At 35.2% G+C, this 27620-nt stretch overlaps 3 protein-coding genes across 8 annotated transcripts; 2 read left to right on the top strand and 1 right to left on the bottom strand.

Annotated features, from left to right (window-relative positions):
* Nucleotides 1-5163: 5163 nt before the first annotated feature.
* LOC140976384 (transmembrane 9 superfamily member 12-like) lies at nucleotides 5164-8890 on the top strand. 3 transcript variants are annotated; one of them, XM_073440496.1, is made up of 2 exons: nucleotides 5164-5343; nucleotides 6562-8890. In XM_073440496.1, exon 2 carries the CDS (start codon nucleotides 6644-6646, stop codon nucleotides 8621-8623), a length of 1980 nt encoding a protein of 659 aa, XP_073296597.1. In that variant the 5' UTR covers nucleotides 5164-5343; nucleotides 6562-6643; the 3' UTR covers nucleotides 8624-8890. The 3 variants fall into 3 exon arrangements, with proteins under 3 accessions (XP_073296597.1, XP_073296599.1, XP_073296598.1); XM_073440498.1 differs by having other exon boundaries at nucleotides 5175-5343; nucleotides 6614-8890; XM_073440497.1 differs by having other exon boundaries at nucleotides 5175-5343; nucleotides 6604-8890.
* Nucleotides 8891-10769: 1879 nt separating this feature from the next.
* On the bottom strand, nucleotides 10770-13767 carry LOC140976383 (uncharacterized). The gene is made up of 5 exons (XM_073440495.1): nucleotides 13583-13767; nucleotides 13301-13494; nucleotides 11615-11699; nucleotides 11306-11371; nucleotides 10770-11180 (listed from the first exon to the last, which is right to left on the bottom strand). The coding sequence occupies exons 1-5, from the start codon at nucleotides 13664-13666 to the stop codon at nucleotides 11088-11090; spliced, it is 522 nt and encodes a 173-aa protein (XP_073296596.1). The 5' UTR covers nucleotides 13667-13767; the 3' UTR covers nucleotides 10770-11087.
* Nucleotides 13768-17746: 3979 nt separating this feature from the next.
* Nucleotides 17747-25769, top strand: LOC140976382 (uncharacterized). 4 transcript variants are annotated; one of them, XM_073440490.1, is made up of 15 exons: nucleotides 17747-18132; nucleotides 18212-18335; nucleotides 18459-18505; nucleotides 18587-18680; nucleotides 19308-20098; nucleotides 21327-21455; nucleotides 22173-22236; nucleotides 22505-22544; nucleotides 22699-22771; nucleotides 23429-23494; nucleotides 23862-23936; nucleotides 24012-24181; nucleotides 24524-24570; nucleotides 24943-25144; nucleotides 25448-25769. In XM_073440490.1, exons 1-15 carry the CDS (start codon nucleotides 17819-17821, stop codon nucleotides 25720-25722), a joined length of 2511 nt encoding a protein of 836 aa, XP_073296591.1. In that variant the 5' UTR covers nucleotides 17747-17818; the 3' UTR covers nucleotides 25723-25769. The 4 variants fall into 4 exon arrangements, with proteins under 4 accessions (XP_073296591.1, XP_073296592.1, XP_073296593.1 ...); XM_073440491.1 differs by having other exon boundaries at nucleotides 17748-18132; nucleotides 19311-20098; XM_073440492.1 differs by lacking the exon at nucleotides 17747-18132 and having other exon boundaries at nucleotides 18257-18335; nucleotides 18592-18680.
* The last annotated feature ends 1851 nt before the right edge of the window (nucleotides 25770-27620 follow it).

Genomic DNA, 27620 nt, shown 5'->3' with positions numbered 1-27620 from the left:
ATATATTTCTGGTTTTGATTCGACTCAATTTTATTCGGGTCCATGCATATGCTGCCCAGTTCCTGGTGTGCATTGTATTGTGATAGCATACTATACATATATTGGTCGAACCCTTGTGTTAGTTTAATTCATTTTCTGCAGTTTATTGAAATTTTCTTCCTTCATGTCATATTTTAACATGATATCAGAGTCCAAATTCATCGTTATGTGGTGGACCATCTTATTTGTCACTCGATAATGTCTTGTAAACTTCACGCTTCATATGTTCATTTGTGGACATGATTGGGTGTGTTAAATTTCGACATCGATTAGACTAAGTCTTTGGAATTGTATATATAGATCTAGACGATCTTTGAGCTAGTTGTATATAAGTCCTTGGACTAGATTGATTTTCGTGTTGAGTCAGATCTCAATCTTAGAGTAGGTCTCTTGTGAGACGGTCTCACGAATCTTTATATGTGAGACGGGTCAACCCTACCGATATTCAGAGTAAAAAGTAATATTTTTTCATGAATGACCCAAATAAGATATCCGTCTCACGAAGTCTCACTCAAGTTTTTATTTCAATCCTATCATCAAAACCATGAAACATCAACAGTAATAGTACTCTGTGTTTTTGTATGCATTTCTCCATCCACTTGGAAGCATTGGTGCATAGATTTGTTGTGTGTACTGACGAATTAATGAAGAAAGAACTAAAGAAAGTGGTAATATTGCTTTAACTATTTGTACCAACCCAATTGTCGTATATTGCAGCGATGCATATATATTCAGTAAAAACAATGTTTCATCTTTTAATACATATCTCTTGTGAGAACGATTGATGTTTATTAATAAAAGTAAAAAAAAAATGGCTGTTATTTTTTGAATTTATATTATTAATAAAAGTAAAAAAAAAAAAAAAGGCTGTTATTTTTTGAATTTATATTGAAATTGAGTACTGAATAGCCCAGAATAGCCATACTAAGTTTGAGATGATATCTCATATTCGAGACTCAATTGTGTAACATTTGCCTACTCCCAGCTCATAAAAAAAACAATTTCTATAAATTAAATGTTATCCAAATACTGTCTTCGGTAGAAAAATTTATTATAACATTAGTTTTTATGTAATAAATTTTTATTTTTCACATGGTTAAAGTTTTTTGAGTAGATCTATTGTGAGACGGTCTCACGAATCTTTATCTGTAAAACTGATCAATCCTACCGATATTCACAATAAAAAGTAATACTCTTAGCATAAAAAGTAATAATTTTCATGGATGACCCAAATAAGAGATCCGTCTAACAAAATATGATCTGTGAGACCGTCTCACACAAGTTTTTGTCAAGTTTTTTTTACTGCTCATCATATAGCTCAAACTCGGAAAAGAAATTGGATTTAAATAACAAAATATCCATTTTGTTGGCGATTTTGAAATCAATATCTATATATATATATATACAAAAAGAAACAATGAAATCTTTGTTTGGTCTACGTCATGTCTTATATGAAATAGGATAATTATCAATATTTTCTAAAATTCGTGGTTCACAATAAAAATATTCGTGTTGTTTATGAATGGATGGATGGTGAACAATAATTTACTAAAAGTTAATTTGGATTAAAAAAAATTATATTTAAATTTAAAGCTACTNAGTATTATTGACAAAAAAGGGCCTCGAAATTGACAAATTTTGGTCAGTAAAGCTGAAACAGTATTCAACTGTTGGGAGGGATACGATGGGGTTTTCCTCAATTCCGAAGGTTAAAAAAGGAGCAAAAATATAGCGAAAATCTAGCTACACCTGGGACAATAGAACTTTAGTACATGTAGGATGCGAGTGGTACGGAGGATAAAATAAACTAATGATTAATAAGTAAATGATAAAGAAAATGATTGTCGAAGAAATGTAATATATGATGTTATGTTTGGTAAAATTTTTAAGTGTAAGATAATTTTGAATTTTTTGATTAAGGACAAAATTGTCCTTTCTTCTTTCACTCCGGCGGCGGCGACGGCGACGTTCCGGCAACGTCGGTGTGGCCGACAGTCAGTGACGTCGACGGCTGCCGGTCGGTGGTCCGGCGTAGGTTGGTTCTCGACGGCGGCAGCGGCCGGCGGTGGTCGGTGGCGACGGCCGTGGCGGGAAGTGGTGGTGAGTTTGGATATAGAAGAAGGGTAAAATTGGAAAAATAGGAAGGATTAAGAGTTGGATAAATAATCCTAGAGGGTGAGGAAGTATTATTTTAACCCACCTAATATAACATAGGGTGAGGAGGTATTATTTTAACACACTTAATATAACATAATCATTCATGGGAGGTATTGACTTGATTAAATAATCACGCGTACCAAACGAGAGATAAGGTGAGTTAAAAAAAATAAACTCACCTTATCACCCCTACCAAACACTCCCGTACGCATTAAAGTGGAAACTTATTATCCAAAAAAGATTTTAAAAAATTGAGGAATTCGTATATAATATTTTTATTTATACAAGATACATATATATTATATAGATCCAATTAAATTTTAATCCATTTTATGTGGTCGGGGCTAAATCAAGCTAAAATTATATTAAAATAATAGTTTCATACTTCATTATGATAAAAACTGAGTGAGCAGTGCGTAGGCAGTAGACATGTACAAAACCACGAACCAAAGCAAATTGGGCATGTCCCAACTCCCAACCTTTCTTGCTCTTGTTTCAAAATGTTTTTACTCTACTGATTTCGAAGCAAAAAGACAAGAATGCCCATCAAAGCCATTGGAACAGGTACTTGGAAGAACAAAAGGAAGATTAAAAAAAAATATATTAGTACCATTTGAAGTTCTTTCCAAAACCCATTTGTAGATTTACTATTTTCTTGGATGGGTGCGTAGAGAAAAAGAAAGTCAACATTTTTACTCTAGATTTCCCCGTTTATATGGCAATAGGGTGGTTCTGCCGCGGCGGTGGAAAGAGTTCTGGCGCAGAATGGAAGCCGTGAGAGCTGAATTTGAGCATGGAGATGCCAAGAAAATGAATGTACGTACGCCTTCTTTTCTTCGGCTGTGTTTTTGACTTGGGTTGGTTCCAAGTTTCGTCTTTGTAAATGGGGTTTGACTTCTCGACCCATTGCTGTTCTATCGGTTTCTGACGGTGGTGGTGGTGGTGGTGGTGCGGCGGCGGCGCCGGTACTGTGATATTGGCGGGACGGCTCAATCTGTAGTTTAATTTTGTTACCATTTTTAATCCCTTATTGGTTCTCAACTTTTCTTTCAAATTTGGGTGATCAGTTAGCATCATGTTTATATGCGATTAAAGAGTTTAAGAGTGGACATTTGATACCAAGATTGGCTTCTTTAATTAACATTGGGACCGAAGATTTTTAAGCTTGTTTTATTCTGCTTCTTGCTTTATCATTTCGGAGGTTATCCACATTTCTTGATTATTACAATAAATGCTTTCTCTTTGCATCCGTTTTAGCTTTATAATGGTTCTTGAAACTCGATCGCATTATGTTCTTAAACATTTTCCCATTTATTTTCGCACATATATTTTCACTGGTGAGAAGATAACTTCTCATGTAATTTTACAAATTCTTGAATGGCAAATTGTCGATCAAGAACATAGATATCGAAGCGGCATACGACCGATTCAAGAGCAAATGCCTAAATTTATATATAGTTTTTAATTTAATTTCGGCCCTGCACAAATTATGGGGGTCTATATATATATNGAGACGGTCTCACGGGTCGTATTTTGTGAGACGGAGCTCTTATTTGAGTCATCCATGAAAAACTATTATTTTTTATGCTAAAAGTATTGTTTTTTTATTGTGAATATCGGTAGGGTTGATCCGTCTAACAGATAAANNNCCCAAAAAATAAAATAAATATTTTTTTTTTTTAAAAAAAAAACAAGAGTGCGAGGCGTGCTGTCACGTTGTGACATTAATTAAATATTCAGTAGTTTTGAATTTGGGCAACGCAGAAATTCAGCAGTTCTGCAGCTTCTGCTTTGAATGCGCGCCTCTGTCCATTAGCAAAAAGACAAAAAAAAGCACAAAAATAATAAAAAAAATAAAATAACCACGACAAATTGGCTAAATAAATAAATAAATTTGGTTCAGACATTTACCCAGGAAATTTGTTGATTTTATGTTTCCTTGTCTTGGAATGGGCAAATCCTGATTATGTAAGTTGATATTGACGATTTGGTTTTCAACTGGATCGATTTTGAACAAAAATATTTTAGATAAACATGTAATGTTAGTGGTTTATCATAGTATTTTAAAAATTTATAATTAATATTGGATGAATGATAGGTTAATGTTTAATAATAACATTGTTTGAAATTCGAAAACTTGAGAGGAAGTCATTCGAAATTCTACTAGAGCTTGCCGCAATACACCGAAGATCACCTGCTCGTCGGATTGCAATGCAAGTTCAGACAAAGTTGCAATGGCCAAAATGAATTTCTAAACTCGCCAATTTATCGACATGAAATTCATAAAAATAAACTAATTATGATTCTTGTCGATCGGAGGTCTCTCGACACATATTGTTAATAAATTAAAATTTTTTTAAGTATGAAAAAAAATTATGTGTCACGACCGTTCGAATGTGCGATTGTCCTTCATGCGAACCTCCTCCCTTCCCTTGATCTCACATATTTGTACACTTTTAAAAAACTTTGTCTTGGACACTATTTGGTTTAAGCTTAATTTTAGTAGATTTCGACAAGGAGCCCATAACTAAATGTGAACCAAACTCAACTTTAGCATAAAAAGTAATACTTTTTCATGAATCACTCAAATAAGAGATCTGTCTCACAAAATACGACATGTGAGATCGTCTCACAACATGTCGGTGTAACATAGAATCATCTTTGTGCGATCTCGTGTAACAAACTTAAAATCTTTGCTCGAAATCACCTGAGAATGATGACGAAGAAAGAAGTTACATAAATTAACAAGTAGTAAAGTAGTATATGTAACACAATTGAAGGAGATTGATAAGAAATTTTTTTTTTGGTTACTAATAATTTTGTTGGGATTTAAAAATGATGTAAAATTTATCAAAGAAGTTAGTGTGTATTCTTGTGATCAATTTTTTCTATAATATAAAAGAAAATGATAGCAAATATTCAAATTGATTTGGAGAAGGGGTATGGATGTCTTTTCATCTAGCCGATGTCATGCAAGTATACACCCCAAACTTCAGATCCACGCGATTCAGCTGGGCGTTTGCTGGATGATATAACATGCAAGCACCTATTACACATAATCACACGATTTCACTTATAAAAATCATAAATCTGTCTAATTCTCGATAAACCCTAACTACGCGCAATCCGAGTTCAGATCTGCATCTGGTATGTGTTTCTCCTAACACTTAGTACGGGTGTTGATTTTTTTTTTTTTTTGCAATGTAGGCCAACGTAAAATTATGATTGCATTTTTCTAAGAAAATTGTAGGTTAGTGGAAAGTTCGATTGGATTTACTTATCTGTGACTCTTACGTTATTGTCGGTGTTTGGAGTCTTTTCTTGGGTGGGTCTGAAGATCCACGTATTGGATGTTAGTTTTGATTGATGTTTTAATTTTCTAATTTTGTGATTGAGATATCAAATTTCTGGCATTTCTCTATTTTTCTTTCAATATATGCTAGTATTCTGCCTACGCATTTTTTAGGTGCGAGGTGTGCGGTTATGCTTCTATACTCCGCGTACTTGTGCAGTGAAGATATTAAAGTTCGATTTGTTGTGGTTAATTTGCTAATAACATTTGCTTAGTTTATTGTTTGCATTACTCGTATTAAAATTGTAGAGGATGATGTGCATAACGGAATGCTATTGATGACTGCATACTGTTGACTTGAGCTTGCACATATTCCTCTCATTTGTACAGTAGCCATCCGCTCATTTCCAATCAAATGTCTACTTGGAATACTATCTGTTATCTGACTTATTTATGATTCCTTTCATTATATCATTGTATAGATTGGATCTTCCTGGTATTTTTTCAGGTAGGAAAGAGTCAATTTGACTGCTTAATGTGGGGTGCAAATTGAATGATTGATTATGTTTAATCATGCTACTATCTTTGGCATGGAAACACTTTCATTCAATGTTAAATGTGGCTTCAACAGGCTCATAATTTTTTAACCTCTGCAGATCCTCGCGTCTTTAGTTGATTTTCTTGTTTGTTAATATGCATGCCGCTAGGCTTGGCTTGATGTGTCTATGTAAATCGCTATTCCATATTCAGATTTTGTATGTCCATATGTAAATACTGTGGAAGACAGATTTTGTATGTCCATATGTCAATATAATTTTGGTGTGGTTCAATGTCAGGTTTCCTGAATTTTTTTATGGACTCTAAATATATGTTCTCATTGCTGTTATTGTTTCTCAGTGCATGCACTCACTCACAAATTGAAGTTGTAGCTAACTAGTGTCATCGAGTGAAAATGCTGCATGTTAACAGTGTTTATTGGTTGAAAAGCCTCCACCATGACATGATTAGTGATACTTAATTATTGATCTTCATTCAGTCGCCACTTGTCATATATTCAATTTATCCGATTGCAGAATATTTTTTTTAATGTGCCATCAATCCTAGCTTGGGTTCAGCAAGTTGCAGAACATTTTCTTTGCTTTCCTTCTACTAAAAATGGAGTTGCACTTGATTTCAAGAAGGAAATTATGTACTGCTTTCATCTACTTGGTACTCACATTGCAAGCATGTAAAGGTTTTTATCTACCTGGAAGTTATATGCATACATACTCAACAGGGGAAGAGATTTATGCAAAAGTGAATTCTTTGACCTCCATTGAAACCGAGCTTCCCTTCAGCTATTACAGTCTTCCTTATTGTAAACCTCAAGGGGGCATCAAGAAAAGTGCTGAAAATCTAGGAGAACTTCTAATGGGAGATCAAATCGACAATTCTCCATACCGTTTCAGAATGAATGTTAACGAAACTGTGTACCTCTGCACTACGCCTCCATTGAGTGACCACGAGGTCAAACTTTTGAAACAGAGGACTCGAGATATGTATCAGGTTAACATCAATCTTGACAATTTGCCTGCTATGAGGTATACGGAGCAAAACGGATTTAAAATCCAATGGACTGGGTTTCCAGTTGGTTACACTCCTGCCAACAGTGACAATGATTACATTATCAATCATGTGAAGTTTACAGTTTTGATACATGAATATGACGGAGCAGGTGTGGAGATTATTGGTACTGGAGAAGAAGGCATGGGTGTAATTTCACAATCTAATAAAAAGAAGGCTTCAGGTTATGAGATTGTTGGTTTTGAGGTTGTTCCTTGCAGCATTAAGAATGACCCCGAGAAGATGTCAAAACTCCACATTTATGATAACAGTGCATCTGTAAGTTGTCCAAAGGAGCTTGACAAGTCTCAGATTATTAGGGAGCAAGAGCGGGTATCGTTTACCTACGAGGTTGCATTTGTAAAAAGCAACATTAGGTGGCCATCTCGTTGGGATGCATATCTGAAGATGGAAGGATCCCGTGTGCACTGGTTCTCAATTCTGAACTCGTTGATGGTGATTTTCTTCTTGGCAGGCATCGTTTTTGTCATCTTCTTGAGAACGGTGAGAAGAGATTTGACGAGGTACGAAGAGTTGGACAAAGAAGCCCAGGCGCAGATGAATGAGGAGCTCTCTGGATGGAAGCTTGTGGTTGGTGATGTATTCAGAGAACCATTCCACTCAAAGTTACTATGTGTCATGGTCGGAAATGGGCTTCAGATAACTGGGATGACACTTGTCACTCTTGTGTTTGCAGCCCTTGGTTTCATGTCACCGGCTTCACGAGGTATGCTGTTAACGGGTATGATAATGCTTTATCTTTTCCTCGGAATTGCTGCTGGTTATATAAGTGTACGCATGTGGAGGACCATGAAAGGTTCATCTGAAGGGTGGAGATCAGTTTCTTGGTCAGTAGCATGCTTCTTCCCGGGAATTGTCTTTGTTATTTTGACAGCTTTGAATTTCATCCTTTGGGGAAGTAATAGCACAGGTGCTATTCCCATTTCCTTGTACTTCACCCTCTTTGCACTTTGGTTCTGTATCTCGGTGCCACTCACTCTTGTTGGAGGATTCTTAGGCACACAAGCTGAGCCGATACAATACCCTGTCCGAACCAATCAGATCCCAAGAGAGATCCCCTCACGCAAATATCCCTCGTGGCTTCTAATTCTCGGTGCCGGAACTCTCCCATTCGGAACCCTTTTTATTGAACTGTTCTTCATACTCTCCAGCATCTGGCTTGGAAGATTTTATTACGTATTTGGCTTCTTGCTCATTGTAATGTTGTTGTTAGTAACCGTTTGTGCTGAAGTTTCTGTTGTCCTAACGTACATGCATCTCTGCGTCGAGGATTGGATGTGGTGGTGGAAAGCATTCTGTGCTTCGGGTTCGGTTGCACTGTACGTGTTTCTCTATTCCATAAACTACCTCATCTTCGACCTCCAGAGTTTGAGTGGGCCTGTGTCAGCTACTCTCTATGTTGGGTACTCGCTGATAATGGCGATTGCAATTATGCTTTCTACTGGCACTATCGGTTTTCTTACATCTTTTTACTTTGTCCATTACTTATTCTCGTCGGTAAAAATTGATTGAAGAATACCTAGTATTCGCAGATAATGTTAAGCAGACTGTCTTAATTTATGTTTAAAGATAGTTACTGCTGTAACAAAATCGGTGTTTTTAGATGCTTCATTCCCCATATATTCTTCAATTCACTCGCCCCTACACTCGATGTAGTTTGCAATTTTATTCATATTACTTGCATTTGTCTTCTTCTTGTATTACTCTAAAAACCCGATGTTTTCGATCAGTCCTTTGTCGCTATAAATTGGAAAAGAAAAGAAGCAGTTTATCGTTTTAGTGGCCTTTCGCAGCTTTAATCAGGTTGTATCGATCATTATGTATCTTTTGTATAATTTAATAACTTCATCTGATATTATTCGATTTTTATATTAAAAAAATTATCTTCCCAAAAACTTAAAGAAATATACAATTTCTGTTTTCAAAATCATTTCCCCAAAATTTTCCACTAGAACACCTAAAATAAACTGGCTTTCTAGTTTTGATGTGTTCATAATGGAACCAGATCCTCTGTTGTGCAGAGGACATTAGCACATAATGCCGTTATGTGCTATCAAACGACATGGTATTGTGCGTGTTTTTTTTTTTTTTGTTTCAATTGGGCTTGCAAAAATTGGGCCCAAATTTCCCTTTTTCTCTCTCCGTTTTTCCTCCATTTCACTCCATTTTTTTTGTCCTCTCCACAAACAGACATCAACCCCCCATTTTCTTTTGTCTCCTCCACAAACAACCGTGCGCCACACAATCTATAAGTTTAGTATATTAAAATTTTAACTTTTAATGATTTGAAGATTGAAGATTTTGGTTTATTTAGTTTAGTACTGATATGTGACTAATCATCTTCAATCATTCATTTTTATTTTTTTCTTCTATTTTTTTTTTATGCTTTTAGCCAATCCAAAATATTAACATTAAATATCAGGACAATGACGTCTAAGGAGTAATCCTCCAACAACCCAGGTTTCCATGCTAATCTTGATGATATCACCAAAGGTTATTTCTTGCAGCAAACTTTAAGATTTCCAAAAACTTGATTATATTTGTCATGGTTATAAACTGAAATTGTTGATAGACTGTGTCTCAAATCAAATTAGTGCTTTTGATTTTATGTGGTTAGTTTTATGGATTTTAATCATTGTGCTAAAATATTATAAATACATGACACTACATTTTTGCATAGTTTTTAGACATTCACGTTGTGGATTCAAGTTCAAATATTTAACTTGCAACAAAATCAATTTTCTAATTTTCAATTTCTCATTTTTGCATAAGATGTTTGAAATTATTTCCACCATTTTTCATGCATATGTCAATTGGATTTGTTCATATACGTAGAAGCGCTCGGCTCAACCAAGATTTGTTTTGTAATATTGTTCATGCATAAAGACAAAAATCTAATTGATCAACAAAGTTTTTTGATGGATTGTGGTTCAGATATTGAATTCAAGTCTAAGATTGGTATGAAATTTGACAGCTTAGATGAGATTTGGAAGTATTGGGTTGAATATGGTGAGAAAACTGGATTTGGAGTAACATTATTTTAACAAGAACAAGAACACCGACTTCATAAATTCGTGAGGGCGTTCGTAAACAAGACAAAAGAGATTATTTGACATTCAATCCTCGGCTTGAGACTCGAACAAATTGTAAAGTAAGATTGGGAGTGACATTTGAAGATAATAAGTATAAAGTTACTGAGTTTATCGAAGAGTATAATCACGCGCTCCATCTTTAAGAGACAGTTCACATGTTGGCTTTCCAACATAATGTTACAGAAGTTCAGGCATATGAGATTGATTTGACAGAGGATGTCAGGCTTAAATAAAAATCGACTTTTCTCTAGAGATTGTCTATGTTATACCATGTTGGATGCTAAAAACTATATTCGATCTAAAAAACAAATAAATATGGTATATGAGGAAGTTGATTGTCTGATGCGATATTTTCAACAACAATTATCTAAAAATCCATCATTTTATCATGTTAATCAAACGGACGTGAAACAACAGATAACTAATGTTTTTTAGGCCGAACTTCTATAAGTTTTATAAAATTTGTGTGAAACACATCAACTTCTGTATCTAATAGATAATGACATTATATCACTATTTAATAATATCATTTGTTTTGGACAACAATCGTATGAAATTTTACCGAGTAAATAAATCAATTGATGCCTTTTTGATACAATCATGAATTTTTAAATTTAATACAGCATGATATATTTTTTCTTAAAATAATACTATTCAAGATTTCGTACCCTCAGTCCCGGACGCTCGTGAATATGTCTTGGTAAAGCACAAATATTTCACAATCACTCATTCTACAGCTGAAAATAAGACACAAGAACCTGTTGTAACGTTGTCATCGTCATATGAGTCGTAGTTTTATATAAGTTGGCATCGGCTTCAATAAATCACTTCATACAAAAATTTTCTGGACCAATATTCAAATGCTTCGATGGCAGAATTTCGTTTTATCTGGTCCTTGTCTTGACAAATTTGGCTCTTGCAGCCCTTTTTTCCATCTTCTCTCTTTTCTTTCGACTTTTTTCATCTTCTTCATCTCCCTATACCATTGATCAAGATAAATGAAAACCATCCGCGAATCATGACACCAAATTTATAATTTTTTGCAGAATTATTATTGATGAAAGACATAAAACTGAAAGTGTGGGTTGTAACTGGTGAGTACCTCTGAACCATGAGGCAAGAACCCTTTGACAAGTCCAAATAGTTGATATGCTGCGAATGCTGGAATCTACAAAACAAAAGAAAATCCATTCAAGTTCATTCGGCTTTCAACGAAACTAACAAGGAAATTAGATACGTCAGCTAAAACAGGATAGCAGAGTAGTTGAATGGATAAAATTGACATGTGGATCCTTTGTGCTTATCAAATATAAAGTACTTGTTCAACAAAATCATATCATATTTATAAATATCAAGGAACAATGCATGGGTAGATATGGTAAAAAAGATCTGAATTTTGAATATAACTTACCACCAAGTATACAAGCCAAAATTTTTCAGATATGATGGAACTGAGTTGGACAAAACACGTAATGTAGATCAAATCGTGCAAATATCTGCAATAAAAAAAAATACAGAAAGTAAGACTACAGTTCTCTTCTTCATGTAAATGATTTGTGAGTGGTGAATATAATATATATCTATGTGGCGTACAGTAGGCAATATGTATACCGTGGCAACAAAAAGACCATGAAGCTATGAAAGAAACTAGTCAAGTAACATTCACATATGTCAAAATTCGCAACATGTATGCAAAAGTAGGTTACAATTGTAAGTTCTTCCTTTATTTCATTCTGCTTCAACAATTCGAATTTGTCAGTGCCACATCAATCTTATTGAGCAAAATACGAATCTTTCAAACATCCACTAGGGGGAGAGATTAAAACATATCAAACCAACAAGCTTCAAACATCAAATTAACATCATTTCAGAATACAACAACCCATTCTGCACCTCCACCCCACTTCCAAGTAAGGAGAATAAGTCAAGAAGCTATGTTAGTAAACACAAGTCAAAGCTTCCTAACTATGTTATGTCATCTTATACATGGACAGCCTGAAGTATTGAGAGTTGTAATGGGAATAACTATCACTCAATATGAGAAGACATTATGCCCGAAACATGAATAGAAGAAAATGCATTATTACGTCCATTGACACCCATGCTGCAGAAGTAAACCATATATGGCCTTATCCTATCAACAGGCATGCATTTCCTGACCAGATCAGAAGAAAAGGTATCCACTAAGCTTGAATCATCAATCTCAAGTAGAATGGTGTTATTCAAAACTTGAGGTTATGGAACACACAACCAACAACAAACCCACTATGTAAATGAATTGTAAAACAACTTCTTACAATTGAAACAACATTTTTTCACCAGCAGCTATATACTTTTGCATCACCAGAGTAAACAAGATGAAATCTAAAATATAAAACACAAAAACAATCACTATGAGCATAAATGAACCAGAGTACTTAAAATTTTAAACAATAGCAGGAACCATTCCTATTGAAGATCAGAAATAAACATAAACTAATAAAAAATTTCAAATAAAAACAAATATTAACAAACCAAGATACCAACCGAAAGGGTGAAAACCGTATGGTGATCCTTATCTTCATCTCCTATGAACCCAAAAAGGACACTTTATACCATTTAATTAGCTATTAGATGATAAATATAAAAGGGCCAATAAAAATCTCAGGGCAGCATATGAGCTTAAAACAATCAATTTGTTAACTCTACTACTATCATTAAACTATAAATCATTCATAATTTTGTATAAAAGACGTTGCTAAAGGTTTCTGGCAGCATTTACCCACATTTTCAGTGTGACAATTAATCCTGCAACAAATTCAATACATTCTAGCGAGAATTTGAACTGGATGCAGCTTATTACTCAAGAAGGGGTTTATGCATATCATTTCATTGTCTGGAAAAACAAAATTACTGAGTCTAGGACAAACAGCTCAAAAGTTAAAATTCATCAAATCCTCAAATTTCCCACTCTCAGTCATCACAATTTGATATCAAAATCAAGACTCAAATACAATTCTTCAAATTAAGAAAGTATGAACTTATTAAATCAATGTCATGCCACATCAATTGCGAACCAAGAACCTTAAAAAAAAATAACAACAAAAAAATCACATACCCACAAATCCCTCCAGTACTCATATCAAACCCGCCATCGAGAAGCTCCCCACCTTCAGTGTAAGCAGGCTTTGCCATTACGGAGAGCTGCTGATACGGAATAACATAAGCAAGCGAAGTCAAAATCAATCCTGCCCAATGCTTCCACGTGAAGCTGGAGTAGAATACTCCGATCCTTATCGCTAAATAAATCACCTGCGACAAAAAATTCGCGAACCAAAAGAAATCACGAAAACTAATAAAAAATTTCAAATTTGTACAGTTGATGAATTATTAAGGTTACATTGGAGACGATGATGAGGCGGAGGAGGTTCTTCATGTGACGGGCATTTTCTTCTTTACGTTTTTTCGCTCCTTGATTTGCCATTGAAACGGTACCGATCAACCAGTCTCTGCAGTGACCTCGAGGTAATTTAGCTATGTTATTCTTTAGATCTACCCATATTCATTTGTTTCTCTGGTTGCAATCCGGTCTTAATTGGCTAAATTCTTCTTGTACATCAGGGTCGGTATCAAAGTCATCACTATCGGTGCAAACTAGCTGTGAGGCTCGGGGTCGAAGAGGACGAGAGGTGATCGTCGGTGCCATGATGTTGCACAAACAATGAGCTGCTCTTGACAGGCTTCTAGGTGAAGGAAACATGAATTGTGTTGATTTTCACTACTTGGACTTGTCTTCGCATTAAGTTTTCGGTCATATATATGCTGAAAACATTTCCTGAATTCAGGCTTTTTCTAGTTCGGTTATTTTGAGCATCTTCCTTCTGACCATCTTCCCTCGTGAGCCATATTGCAGAATTTCCGACGAATTTATGTACTCCCCGGTAGCTTGCCATTCCACATAAGATTTCTTTTCTTTGCAAACATTTCTTCTGGAAAGCTTGTAGTTTTTTCTGTTATGCTATTTAACATAAAAGATCCATTTACATGATTTTGGTAAAAACTTAAATGGAAACATGAATTTGTCTATCACTGTGAACAGACCCATAATCCCCATGCTCGTCTAGTGGAGAAGTCGTCTTCAATGAGTGATGAAACAAGATGAGTTTCATTATCATGAGGATCCTTGATGAACTTCTGAATGTTGGCTTCGCGTGAGGCTTTCTCGGTTGGTTCTGCTGCTGAACTAAAAAAAATAAAGCTCTATAATATCTCCTCTTGATAAATAATCATTATTTGTCCATGTTTCATGAACAGCTTCCTAAATCAATTTTGGTAGTGCTGAGATTTCTGGGAAACTAGGTCATAAATTGAGACAAGAGCTCTAAATTCATACCATGCTTTTACCTTTTTCGAATAGGAATTTGATTTCGTCCATATCCTATGATACTTTCCTTCTATATCAACTCAGATTGTGGTTGGGTTGGTACCTATGCTTGTTTTCAATTTCTCTCAGTTATGTTGATATAACTGAAATGAAGAAACTATGGTATTCTTGATTCTAGTCTAAAACTCTGATTCCTTTCTAGAATTAGTTTCTCTTGGTCTGAATATATATTTTTTGTATTAAAGGAAATTCAATTCTTTCTAGATATTTTTCTTGGGCAACTTTTGCAAATATTTCTGGCATTTCAATAAACACATTTATGATAAACGATTATGTGTGATGTGTATTGGATAGAGCATATGAAATTTGATAGGTAATAGAATATGATCTATTACCATCTTTTATCAACTTATTTTATTTGAAATTCTGATGTAATCTTAAAGCTCGACTAAAATCTCGATCTGTCATGTTATAGGCAATTCTTGGGTAAATTACTCCTACAATTTTTGCGTATAGATTTCATGAGATTGTTTCCGGTATTGAATCTTGAAGATTACTCGTTCGTTTATCGCATATAGCAATGTCAATAGGTGAATCTATTCTTTCTTTAAAAGCAGCTTTTACATTAATCTGGAATGCTCCGATTTGAATTCAGGACATTGTTCATACTACTTCTATCTTAAGTTTTTGCATTTCCTCCTTAATTTCTTTAGAAGGAATTAATTGTATCTTCATCCGGTTTCCCATAAATTCTATTGGGATTGTCATTCCTTTCTGAAAACTTCATAGATTAGATGATGTGTTCTATTTCTTAGGCCAAGATTTCCTAAGAATTTTTCTACTCGTCATGCAGAGAATCATTGATATCTCTGTATGTTAGGGTTTTCTCTCATGAACTTTTGGACCATGTTATGAAATATTGTTGTATGACTAAAGAAACCAGACAAGTCTTCACGTATTTTGTGTCGAAACACTTCATCTTCAACCAGATTCTGATTATGTTCCTTCAGATACTTGAACTAGATCTTGGTAATAAACCATTTCTTCAACATCGGGAGTTGGTTGGAAGCGTTTTTTTCCTTTTATGTCATTTTCTGGACAATTGGTTGAAATATGACCTCTTGCTCCGCATGTCCATCAATTATAATCTTTAAAACTTTCACTAGCTCGGGTGCAGCTCTTCTGAAAGTTTTCTTTGTTTGTATATGACAAGTGCTTCGAGATGAGTTCGATGCTTGGGATAACATCCTACTTCTTGATGATCCACTTTTTTGTCCTGATTTGTAAGATATGGCTTTTTGTCTGGATCATACTGTTCTTAATTTCCAAGAACTATTTCCATTTCTGGCATAAGGATGAGATCTAAAGATCTTCTTTTTCTTTCTTTGTGACTTACTTCTAATAATTGTTGGAAGATCGTTTTCTTTATAACATAAATGAGTACATTAATTAATACCCCTTAATCGTTTGTAATTCTTTTGTAATGCCGTCATCTGATACTATTCTGCAAATTTTTCTTTGAGAAAAGAGGACATTTGTGCCAAAGTATCAGGATTGCCAGAGACATATTCCCTAGTTATAAATTTTCTCCAGGGACTTGGCGTTTTGGTGAAGAAAAGTTGCATTGTTATATTTTCTTCTACCATGAAATTCGATCTATATTTAGCAAATAACATAATATATTCATCATCTAAAACATTTTCATGTAATTCAGGACCATACAAAGCTTAAGTATATTTATTTTTTTCTTCGTGTCTTGACTATTAAAATACTCTATTCCTATAAAGTGCGTTTTAAATAGGGTATTCATTCTCCCAGCTATCTCATTAAGAGATTCTCTGGCTAGGACTGAATCTTTGGTATACGCCGAATTCATGTTCTAGACAATTTTAACCGATCCCGTTAGACTCATTTCTAAAATTTTAATGAATCCATCTTTGTCGAGATCAACTGTGCCTGATGCGATTCTCATAGCCGATGTCCAATCATCTATGAAATCTTCTCTGTTTTTGAAATCCAATACATCAAAATTAAAGATAATCACATAAAGATTTATTTGTTATAAAACAGATTTCCCATAAGGTGTTTGGTGTAAGATAATTTGATTTCTTCTTGATTTTGTTCTCGTTGGGTGTGCTTCTCTGGCTACTTGGAAATATGTTTGAGATCATCTCATATTTGTATTGCGAGATCACACACTTTTCCTTGATGGTTCATGAGAAGATGTACAAGTTATCGAGGAAGTTTTGCCCCATGTTGTACTCATCTCCAGATCTACGATCTTGAGATTCACAAAAGACTCTGCAAGGTCTTGAAGATCTTATAGACCAATTATTTATATTGTTTTCACGCTTTTCTGAAACAGTTTTAATCAGATTGATCATTTTTTCTTCGTCGGTTAAAGATTTTGGCATTACCTTAGTTTTCTCTCTTTAGTGTAATAAGAGTTCAGTACCAAAGGATGACAGTAATCTTCCTTCTGATATCTTTCTATTAGAACTTGGTCGTTGTTCTAGAGTTTGGATTCTTGTTTGAATATACTTTAATATTCCAAGAAATTCTTTTTGTTTTTCAAGGATTTCCTCGATTTTATGTGGTAAATCGTATAGCTGATTGTCATAGTTCTGTACCATCTTTTGGATTTTTCTAAGATCTCCAGAGAATTTAGAGAAATCTGTGGCTATTGATAAGAACATATTACTTGAATCATTAGTTTATTTGATGATTCTTATGCGTTTCTCTTTGCACATGATATCTAACATTGATTAGCTTTTCTTTCAAATATTCCAAAATATTGGAATAATTCTTCTAAACATTTAATTTCGAACATATGTTCGAATCTACAATTTTTGAGAAAATATATTCCTCAAATATTTTTAATTACATAATAATAAATAACATCGTATGTTTGGAATAATTTTATCTGGACTCTGATATTATTTTTGACTCAATTATAATATCAAGGATATTTTTGATTATGTTGTCAAAATTAGAGAATTCAAACTAAAATTTTAAATCTTAAAATTAAATCCGAAGTTAGAAATTTGAATTGTGGATTTTTTCATAATGTACTCTTAATCATGATACTCTTAATCAAACATGATTTATAGTGTTATTTCGATTTAATTTAAATTTTATTTGGGCAATGATGTTTTCGGGCTACTTTCTCCATGGATCGAGCCGACTCGGCCCGATCTTATCCTATAAATAGTCGAATGTCTCCAGTTGAACAAATCAGACACAGAGGTTACTATGGAAATTGATCAGAACGACCGAACATTGAAGCGGAAAAGAATCTCCATCCCGAAGAAGAAAATCTCTGAACCGCTGGTCAACCAGCCAACTATGGTGGCGCAAAACCTGCCGCCGCCCGTCCTATTTCCTGAACCCGCTCCATATGCAAACATAGACGCGGCGGCGAAAATATCAGTTTCTGAGTTTGATTATTCGGTCGAGAATCACTTCAAAGCAGTCGACACAATCGTCAAACTGTGCGGGCAATCCGGAACAGTGGATTCCGATCAGTCTGAAATCGAGAGGTTCTCCAATTCCATCACTTTCTTAAGGTAGTTTTTTTTAACGCTCAGGTGGGGAGATGTTTTGGTCTTGAAGCGTGCAAAGTTACGTGTGAAATATTCGTTGCAGAGAGTGGAGGGATTTTAATTACGCTTCCCGAGTTGTGCGGTTTGCTTTCCAGCATAGTTCCGAGAAAAAAGACATTGTAGGCGAGGTTACATTACCTCAATTTTCAGCTGCAAGTGTTCCGAAGGTATTCTGCAGAAGAAAATTTCACACCTACCTTTATCCTGCACGAATGATCTACGCACACGTGCAGAATAGGCCCTCCCTAATAAAGTTTTTTTTTTTGAATTTGGGTTTTGCTTGTATGCAGCTTCAAAATCCGCAGATTCAGAGCAAAATTACTGATACAGAATCTAGGTGGGCTGAATAATTAGATTTTTGGGATGTACATATAAGATTTCTGTTGCTATTCATCAGTGATTCCTTACCTTGTTGCAGCAAAGACTTTGTAATGCATGTTGGGGGTGCTGTCTGGGCATTGGATTGGTGTCCTAGAGTTGATCATAATTCGGAGAATGACATTGAGCCTGAGGTAATTGATATGATGCCTGCATCCAAGTAGGAATCTCTATTCCTTTAACAAGGGGTGCCACTTGGAAAAGGAATTATGCCGACAACTGCACTGGAAATTGCTTTGTACGAATAGGTGATTAAATTTAGAAAATCTTTGGTGGTGTACATAACTCACAGAAAATGATTTTGTGCAGTAAGTGTAACTAAAGGAAAAAGAACTGAAATAATAATAACTTGTCCAGATTTCTGATTTGAAATACTTCTTATAGGTTGGAGGTGAAGAATTGTCTTTACTAATAGTATTGGAGAGCATTCCATTGTTCCACATGCATGATGGCAATTTACTGTGATAACCATTTGTTTTGATTTATTGAGTGTATCTATTTTCTTGAAATAATATGGTACCTATTCTTTCCCTTGTTATCTACCCTATTATTGTATAAAGGCTAAGTTTCTTGCAATTGGTTTGTTTCTGCAATCAAGATCAAGTATTTCTCAAATCTTACTTCACATTCAGTCATCCACGTTTTGCTTCAGTTTTAGGTACTAAAAGATCGTGTATCTTCTTAATTTCGTGTGTGTAGAACCTTCTCTGCATGTTAGACTGCCATATTAACTCTATGTTCACCTTTGAAAATTGACGTAGCAGTTCGTTGCTATTGCTGCTCATCCTCCCGAATCTTCATATCACAAGATTGGCTCCCCCTTAACTGGCAGAGGTGTCATTCAAATTTGGTGTGTGTTAGCCTTCTGTGAGGAGAAAGATGTACCATCTCAGTGTAATAAAAAGCCAAGACCAACCCAGAAAAAGGTGACAGTCATGGCTAATGAGGCAACTAAAATGCATAGGCCAAGAGGAAGGCCAAGAAAGAAGCCTCCTATTGACCCTTTAAAAGAGGCAGATACTGACAATCAATATGTGGAACCTCTTGCAGTTGAATACCCTGAGGGTTCTTCTAGTTCGCACCCATCAGATAAGACTTCTGTAAGTACCAGCAAAAGTTTTGAAGGCCCTGGGAGAACACAAAAAGAATGTAACCAGACAAAACATGCAAATGCGTTAACATTGATTTCTGCAGGAGGCAGAGGAAATCAAGCAAAGGCACAAAATCAAACCCAGGTTCACAATAATGATTTGTGTATTCTCGGACAAGATGAACACCAAGAACCTTCCCTTTTAAATCCATCATCATCTGCAAGTTATCATATGAATTCCTCCTTGAGGCCCCACAATAAGATAAATTGTATTGGTTCTTGTGATACTTCTAGATACTTTGTTCCCAAGGACATTGCATTGCCTAGAATGATGCTGTGTTTAGCTCATAATGGGAAAGTTGCATGGGATGTAAAGTGGCGGCCATATAATGGTTGCGACCCTCAATCCATGAAGAGAATGGGTTATCTTGCTGTCTTGCTGGGAAATGGTGCACTAGAAGTGTAAGATCCTCTTAAGCTATCCACCCTTTTGTTGGCTGAACTTTCCACTGGCTCTGGAATTTGAGTCCTATTTAACATTTTTTGGTTTCTTTATACATGTACGATATCCTAGAGGAATAATAAGTTATTTGTGACTTGAGCTTCTCATTGAAGCAGAGATCACTCTGTGTCGAGATTCTATATTGCGCACCATCTGTGTCGGAAGATAAGATATTATGTTCATAATATTTTATAATATTGTGTATATCAGTAGTAATTTATTATTGATTGATTTAGTTTCCTAGAATTGTTCTCTTGTATTGTTATATAAATTGTACATTGTGTTCTTTCTTTGATATAGAATAAAATCACCATTCTTATATTCTCTAATAATCTGTTACATTGCTTATTTGAAATCTCTGAAGAAACAAAATATGGTGGATAGGTGATGTTAATATAGAGTTTTAAAAATTGTCTGTTGGATTATGAGTTCTTGGATGATTGTCTCCTAAAATATGAGGCTTTAAGCTGAATGCAGCTATGTTTAAAGGCTCTAGTAGTAATTCTTATATATTCAATCAACTCACATAATCATCTGGGTTACAAGAATGTCTTCATGTTTAGCATCAATTGCCCATAATTTGTTATTACTTCATTCTCGTGGTTTTTAAACATTTTCTTCCTCTGGGCTTCCTTTCTTTTTAAGTTCCATATTTTACTTACCTCAGGTGCATTGTCCAGTCAAATACCTTTACAACATTTTTTGAATAGGAAAAGCTAATACCTTCATGGCCCCCCACTCATTTTAAGAGGACTGCACCATGAGGTAGAACTTAGAAGCAACACAACCTGCAACTTTACAAATATCTAAAGTTTGTGATGTGTGACAAGGACCCTTGTACACCAGTATTTGCTGATGATTATACTGGCACAAGCTTTTTTCTTTATCTGAGATATGCCCAACCTGAGTATGATTGCATAAATTGTGATAGTTCTTTGTTCAGCATTTTGAATATGAAATATGCCCAACCCGACTATGATTGCATAAAATTGTAATAGTTCTTTATTCAGAACATTGAATATAAGATATACCCAACCCGATTATGATTGCATAAATTGCAATAGCTCTTTATTCAGTACATTTCCCTGCATTAAGTCATCCTCCATCTGGTATTTCTCTTCATTGAGTTTCTCAGCGTCTGGTATTTCTCTTCATTGAGTTTCTCAGCGTGCCATGTGTCAAATGCAGGTGGGAGGTTCCCCTTCCTCAGACTGTAAAACTCGTATATCCTGATTGCCAAGAGTGTGTCGATCCTCGGTTCATTAAATTGCAACCGGTATTCAGATGTTCAATTTTGAAATGCGGTGATAGGCAAAGGTAATTTGGAACTAGAGATATTTATTCTGTGCACACTCTTCTCTATGACGTGGCAATAACTGGTTTTATGCAATACCATATTCCAATTCCAAACTTTTGGCTGAATCATACTTTAAGGAAATATATGCTTACATTTTATGTGATGTTTGCCTTTCGATGCTTTTAGTGCATTGAACTATCAGAGACTTGAGACCTTTTTTTTATACACTCAATATTTTTTTGCCCTATGACCTCAAATTTTGAAGTGTGGTAGAAAGGGAGAGCTTGGGGTGAAGTTGACTTGAGTCTTAAGCTGGATTAGGGAATAAAATTTACATTATGTTTTTGCATGAAGCTGAAGCAGTGTCGTGCTTTGACCAAACAGACTCAGAAGGGATTCCTGAATGATCGATTACCTTTTACACTTCAAGTAGTAACTCTATGTGGTGAAACATAAGGGGGTGTGGAACTAGTGCACATTTTCGTTTCTTTTTCAGTTGGCATTGGTTGCTTGATGAATCGGCACCAAGGACAGTATAGTTCAAATTGATTTTGGGGTTCATAAATCCTTGGCTTATTTTACAGTCAACAGTTAAAGAACTGTGTTTTTTTTGCTTTTCATGACAAGAGTAAATAACTTTTTTCCCTTGGTAGCATGCTGATACTACTTCATTCACCTTATAATCAGATTTTGCAATCTCATGCCTAACTTATGGTTTGCCACCTTTTGTATCACAGCATTCCACTAACGCTCGAATGGTCTGTATCTGATAGGATTTTGGTTGGATGTCATGATGGAGCGGTAACTTTTTCTTTCTGTTTTTCCCTTCTTGTACTTGTCATACTTGCTGTTCACAAAGAACAGTTTTTTATCTTAATTTTCTCGACCATGACAATTAGAAGACTCATGAAAGTGAAAACTCTTTGATGTGCTACTTATTTGACACAATTCCTTTAAATGTCTCCTTATTAAATATTAAATGGCTGTTGCACTGCTTTTTAACTCATAAGTTATTACGTTTTTCCACTCAGGCTCGTTTTAAAATTGTAACCCATTTCCCACTTCTCAGGTTGCATTATGGCAGTTTTCGGTTACCGATCCATCAACAGGTGGTGACATTAAGGGCTCCATGTTGACCTTAATAGAATATTTTCTTGCTGTTTGGATATTAAAAGCATATATTTCTGTGAAATATTTTTTTCTATGATAGTTTGCCAATGAAAATGACAGCTTTCTATGGCATTTCGTTTCTTTTCTCTGCAGAAACCAGGCCTTTGCTTTCCTTCAGCGCAGATACAGGTCCTATTAGAGCCCTGGCATGGGCACCAAATCAAAGGTCAGTGATACAGTAACGATCTCTGTCATATTTATTTCCACTCATAAAATAAATGTTATTCTAGTCTTCTCACCCAAAGTTGGCTGGTTTTCTGATTGGACATTACCACATGTCTCGTTTCTGATTTATTTTTTCTCTAGTTGCACATATTTTTTCTTTTGTATTTAAAATGTTTTCTTATATTTAGATGGCTACTGTAACTTACTCTATGTGTGCATAAATTTCACTCACCTAATGAGGCTCTTGGTTGAAAGTTGCCTGCGCGCCTGCGCTTTTGGGAATGAGCTTGTCTGTGTGCTTTAGCACCATTGAGACCGATTTCATACAACAGTGATGTGCCGATAATGTGTGCTCTGGGAAGCCTTTCATTGCGAGAAGTAAATTCATATATTCATTTCTATAGGCATATGAGAAAATCAGAAGCGAACTCGATGGCTGTGTAACTGTATAAAAGTGCAAAATGCATCGTAAAGATACCTGGTGTTCTTAAAGCACAGGTGAAAGTCTTGTTGAGTGTGTTTATTCTCCACCAATTAATGACAACAAAATGTCGAGGCATAGTTGCAATTGAAGTTTCTGTCTATCAAATTCTCTTCATCTTTGGCCGAAATTTTGGTTGATCATTTCTGTCTAATCAAACTATTCTAATGCTTGCAGTGATGTTGAGAGCGCAAATGTAATCGTCACTGGTGGACATAGAAGCTTTAAATTTTGGGATATAAGGTAGGTAGGCACGTGATTTTTGTCTAGTTTGAAACTTCGAAAAACATGTAAACTATTGTTTAGGCTGAAATCCACACTCAAATTTGGGCGAACTTTTGGTTGAGAGTTGAAACAAATACAATTTTCTTTTGAAATTTAAAGCTAACCTGGAAAATGGTTGTGAGTATGTGAAATTAATTGTTGGTTAAGGTAAGTGCACTACCAAATGACTTACTCTATTAGGAAACGGTGTAACAAAGTTCAAAGCAGAGTATTTAAGTTTTGCCACAAAATGATGAAAAGTATGTTTCAACAATCAACCCGATGGCAGTGCAGACCTTGAGGCTCATAATGCTAGTTTTTGCTCAATATATCCTGTTTCTTCCAGGGATCCATTTCGTCCCTCGTGGGAACATCCAATTCAAGGGTTAGCTTATAGTTTGAGTTGGCTGCAAGACCCACGGTATATCCTAATCATTCTTGTAAATATATTTTTTCACCCTTTTCTCATCTCATAGTTGTCATTTTTGGGTTATAGATGTGTTTTTGGATCCATTGATGATGGAACGTTGTGGATGGTCAACTTAGTGAAAACGGCATCTGATTTTCCAATCGCTGGAAAGTCTCATGCAGCCACGAAATGGGGGACCCACAATTTTGACTGTTCCTCATTCTCCATATGGAGTGTTCACGCTTCTCAACTGACAGGTTCCTTGTGATAAAAGATATTTTTTCCTTTTTCCATCAATCTTATTATAGTTTAAATCCAATCCATGATCTATAATGGCTACTTTATGTACAAATTCATTTAGGTTTGTTCAAATTGTTGTATTGTACTTGAATCTATGGGAAACGACCTATTAGTTTGTGTGTATTATTTCCTGATTCCATCTCCACCTCATGACACATTCAGTAATACATATTTTTCTCTTAAAGCATTTGCCATTATGGTATCATTTCTTTGAATTAGAACTTGTGATCTACTACCGCGCTGTTGTTGCCAATCTACATTATTTAGACCATAGCCTCTGATTCTCTTTTAACTTTTAGGCATGGTGGCATATTGTGGTGAGGATGGAACAGCTTTTTGCTTCCAGGTGAATAGTTGGGTGAATTTTTACGTATTCGTTCCTTTTAGTCAACTTTTTTAGTTGCAAGACAATCTTAATATGTCAGTTTTTTCCAGCAATATTAATAACTGCAAACCTTATGTTATAAAACTCATATAATCTACTAAAGATCTAGCTTATGAATAACTGCCTATTTTGCATGCACTAAATTTTACATTTAGTTTCATTATTTTAATGTTCATTTCCTAAAGCCGATCTTTTTAAAGAGTTCTAGCTCGCAACCTTTCAGAACTCTAAAATTTCCTTGTTTGTCATGGGTGGTTCATTTGAAAATTCAACTTCTCTACATTATTCCCTCTCCCAAGTATTTACTAATGAAATCTCATCTTGTTTGCTCAGCCGACATCTAGATCAGTGAATGATCCTTCTCGAAATCGTATTCATCATCATCTCTGTGGATCACTGCTGGAAGAGGGATCTGATCTAATTGTAGTCAGCCTGTTGACTAATTCTCCATTCATAAAACGATGTCCAAGCATGAAACGTGGGTCTACAGCTGCAAGATTTCAAGAGACAAAAACGAATGACCTGGTGCTTAAAGGTGTTTATCATGCACTTTTCATCACTTGATTTATATGTTTTCGCATTTTGTCCCACAGTTGACGGTGGCATTGAATCAAGAAGTATCAGACAAAATCTGAGAAAGTGCAATGTTCTCCGTGCCACGGCCTTTTTGAAAATCTCCTGTTGCAGATGGTGTTGGCTTCCATGTATTGAGTGGAGTGACACACTGATATGTGTGTTATCCACCAGTATATATGGCAAAACGTTTGACATCCAAACTTGATATATAGGTGGTGCTGTTTCTTTATGTCGTGTGCTTGATTAAGTTCTCTCTTTGCAGAAACATGTGGCGGCAGCGATCCAGCGCATGAACTTGGATGTGACGACTCATCCTTAAAAATCAAGAAACAAAACAGCAAGAATACGCCGGAAGATGATCAAGAAGTTAAAAGTAAAGAAAAAAGCGTGAATGAAACCCAAGTTCTCCCTCCCAAGATAGTGTCAATGCACAGGGTCAGATGGAATGCGAACAAAAAGTGTAAGAAGTGGCTGTGCTACGGCGGAGCTGCTGGCTTGGTACGCTGTCAGGAGGTTGATATTTCTGGTTTTGAATAATGTATATGCCTGAGATGCCAATGTTTTATTAATATAATTTTTTCGATGATATGGTTGTCATTTTTTAAAAGTTGGTGGAAAATGAGGGTATTAATTTTTGTATGTATGAGCCAAGAAAATGAAGCATTAGTTTGGCTGTTGTTGAGAAGTTTGATCTCCTAATTTATATTTACTATCTATCAATATATAAAAGTTCAGTTTTTGCAAAGTTCTGCCAAAATAAAATAGCTAAAAATAAATAAAATATTGTAATTCGTTTATTAAATATTTCTTCCAAAAAAATTTATTGATTGAATATGAGGCTATACAATAGACATTTAATTACCTTAAATAATGAGAATCGTTTGTCCCAAAATGCATGCTATATTCGAGATTACAATTAATGACATATTTCCAACATTAATCAAGAAGAAATGGACATCCAAGAAATATTCGAGATTACCAGCTGTATGCCATGTCTCTTGGTCCGTCTTAAAATTCAGCACATTAAATTTAAATAGAGCTTCATATTCGAAACAAACCATCAGTAACTACCAATTGTATGCTCTCATTATATTTCTTTTCTAAAAAATCTGTACCCTGAAATGACACCACCGTTCAGCATTACCCTTGAGTGCCCAGCGTGAGGTTATTGATATTGATAAAATTTATGTAACTTTTGTTTCATTATAATATTTTATGCTTAATTATTTTATATTTCAGAGATCAAGAGAAATCCCGAAAGAAATCATGGATTTGATCGATAGCAGAGTTATCTTTAAAGATCAAGTCCGACCAGATCAGATTCAAGGAAGCTCTAATGCTTTCCTGAGAGCGGTATGTATTAGTGCCTGAATTATTCGAAACGTTAAGTACCTTAAAAAATATTCACTACCTCAACCCAAATTTAGTGTACAAGTGTGTTGCTCCCTCTACTTTTCCATTATTGTTGTCCTAAAAATATGCGTAGATAACATCTAACATATGGCACGAGTGTAAGTGGCTCTTACATATTCCTCTTGGTATTTTGCAACACATCTATGTGCATTAGACCCCATCTCATACCCCAATCCCTCTGAGCATTATTAGCATGTTTTTCCGACAGCCATCTCGCTCGCTGCATTAATCATTTTTCATATTTCAGCAAATTTCAAAAATAACATTCAGAAATTTCTAAATATATACATATATGTGAAAATTTGTGGGCCACGAACAAAAGTTTTTGTTCATGCATAACACTATTTACAATAGTATGTAGTGAGCGTGTTCTGAAATTTATTTATTTTAATGAAATAGGATATAGGTAATTATTATATTGATGGATATGATATGCGAATGAAGACTCTTGACCTGTGTCAGTCAGAAATGTAGCTCCAAATGATTTATTAAACATGGCTTTCATAATGTTGCGTGCTTTCCGTCTCTCTTCATTTAGCTCCTCAAGAAGAGATGCATTATGCTGGACTTTTTCTGTCACGGCCCGAGCTCGGGTCCGCGCCTGCGTGACTGCACAATAGACCCCTATAACAACTACTTCATATTAGTCATCGTTTTACGAAAATGATTAAACAAAGTTGAAGTCCATCACATTTTCCACTCTTGGCTACCGTAGCATGTAGTTTGCCGAGAAGCTCTTGTATTATATGAAACTTGGCCTGTTGGAGAAGAGGATGCGTATTCGTTTCAGAATAATACAGAGAGCAAACACAAGAAAGTCAAAGATTTCCCATTTGAAATGGTTATCTGTTCAAAACGGTAACTATCCTCTTTCTGGATCTGTATTTCACTCTGTAAATAAGTGAAAAAGAGAAATTATTGATTGTTCACGCATCAAACATGGCCATCAGACAAATACAAGTGAGTATTTAACTAAAGGGATTTTTTCTTCCTTATATGAACTTCATAACAGAGAATTTCAG

The sequence above is a fragment of the Primulina huaijiensis genome, chromosome 5 (genome assembly GCF_012295235.1).
Source record: "Primulina huaijiensis isolate GDHJ02 chromosome 5, ASM1229523v2, whole genome shotgun sequence".
NCBI classification, from domain to species: domain Eukaryota; kingdom Viridiplantae; phylum Streptophyta; class Magnoliopsida; order Lamiales; family Gesneriaceae; genus Primulina; species Primulina huaijiensis.
Note: the sequence above shows the minus strand (reverse complement) of the source record. Positions and strands in the feature narration are given on the sequence as shown.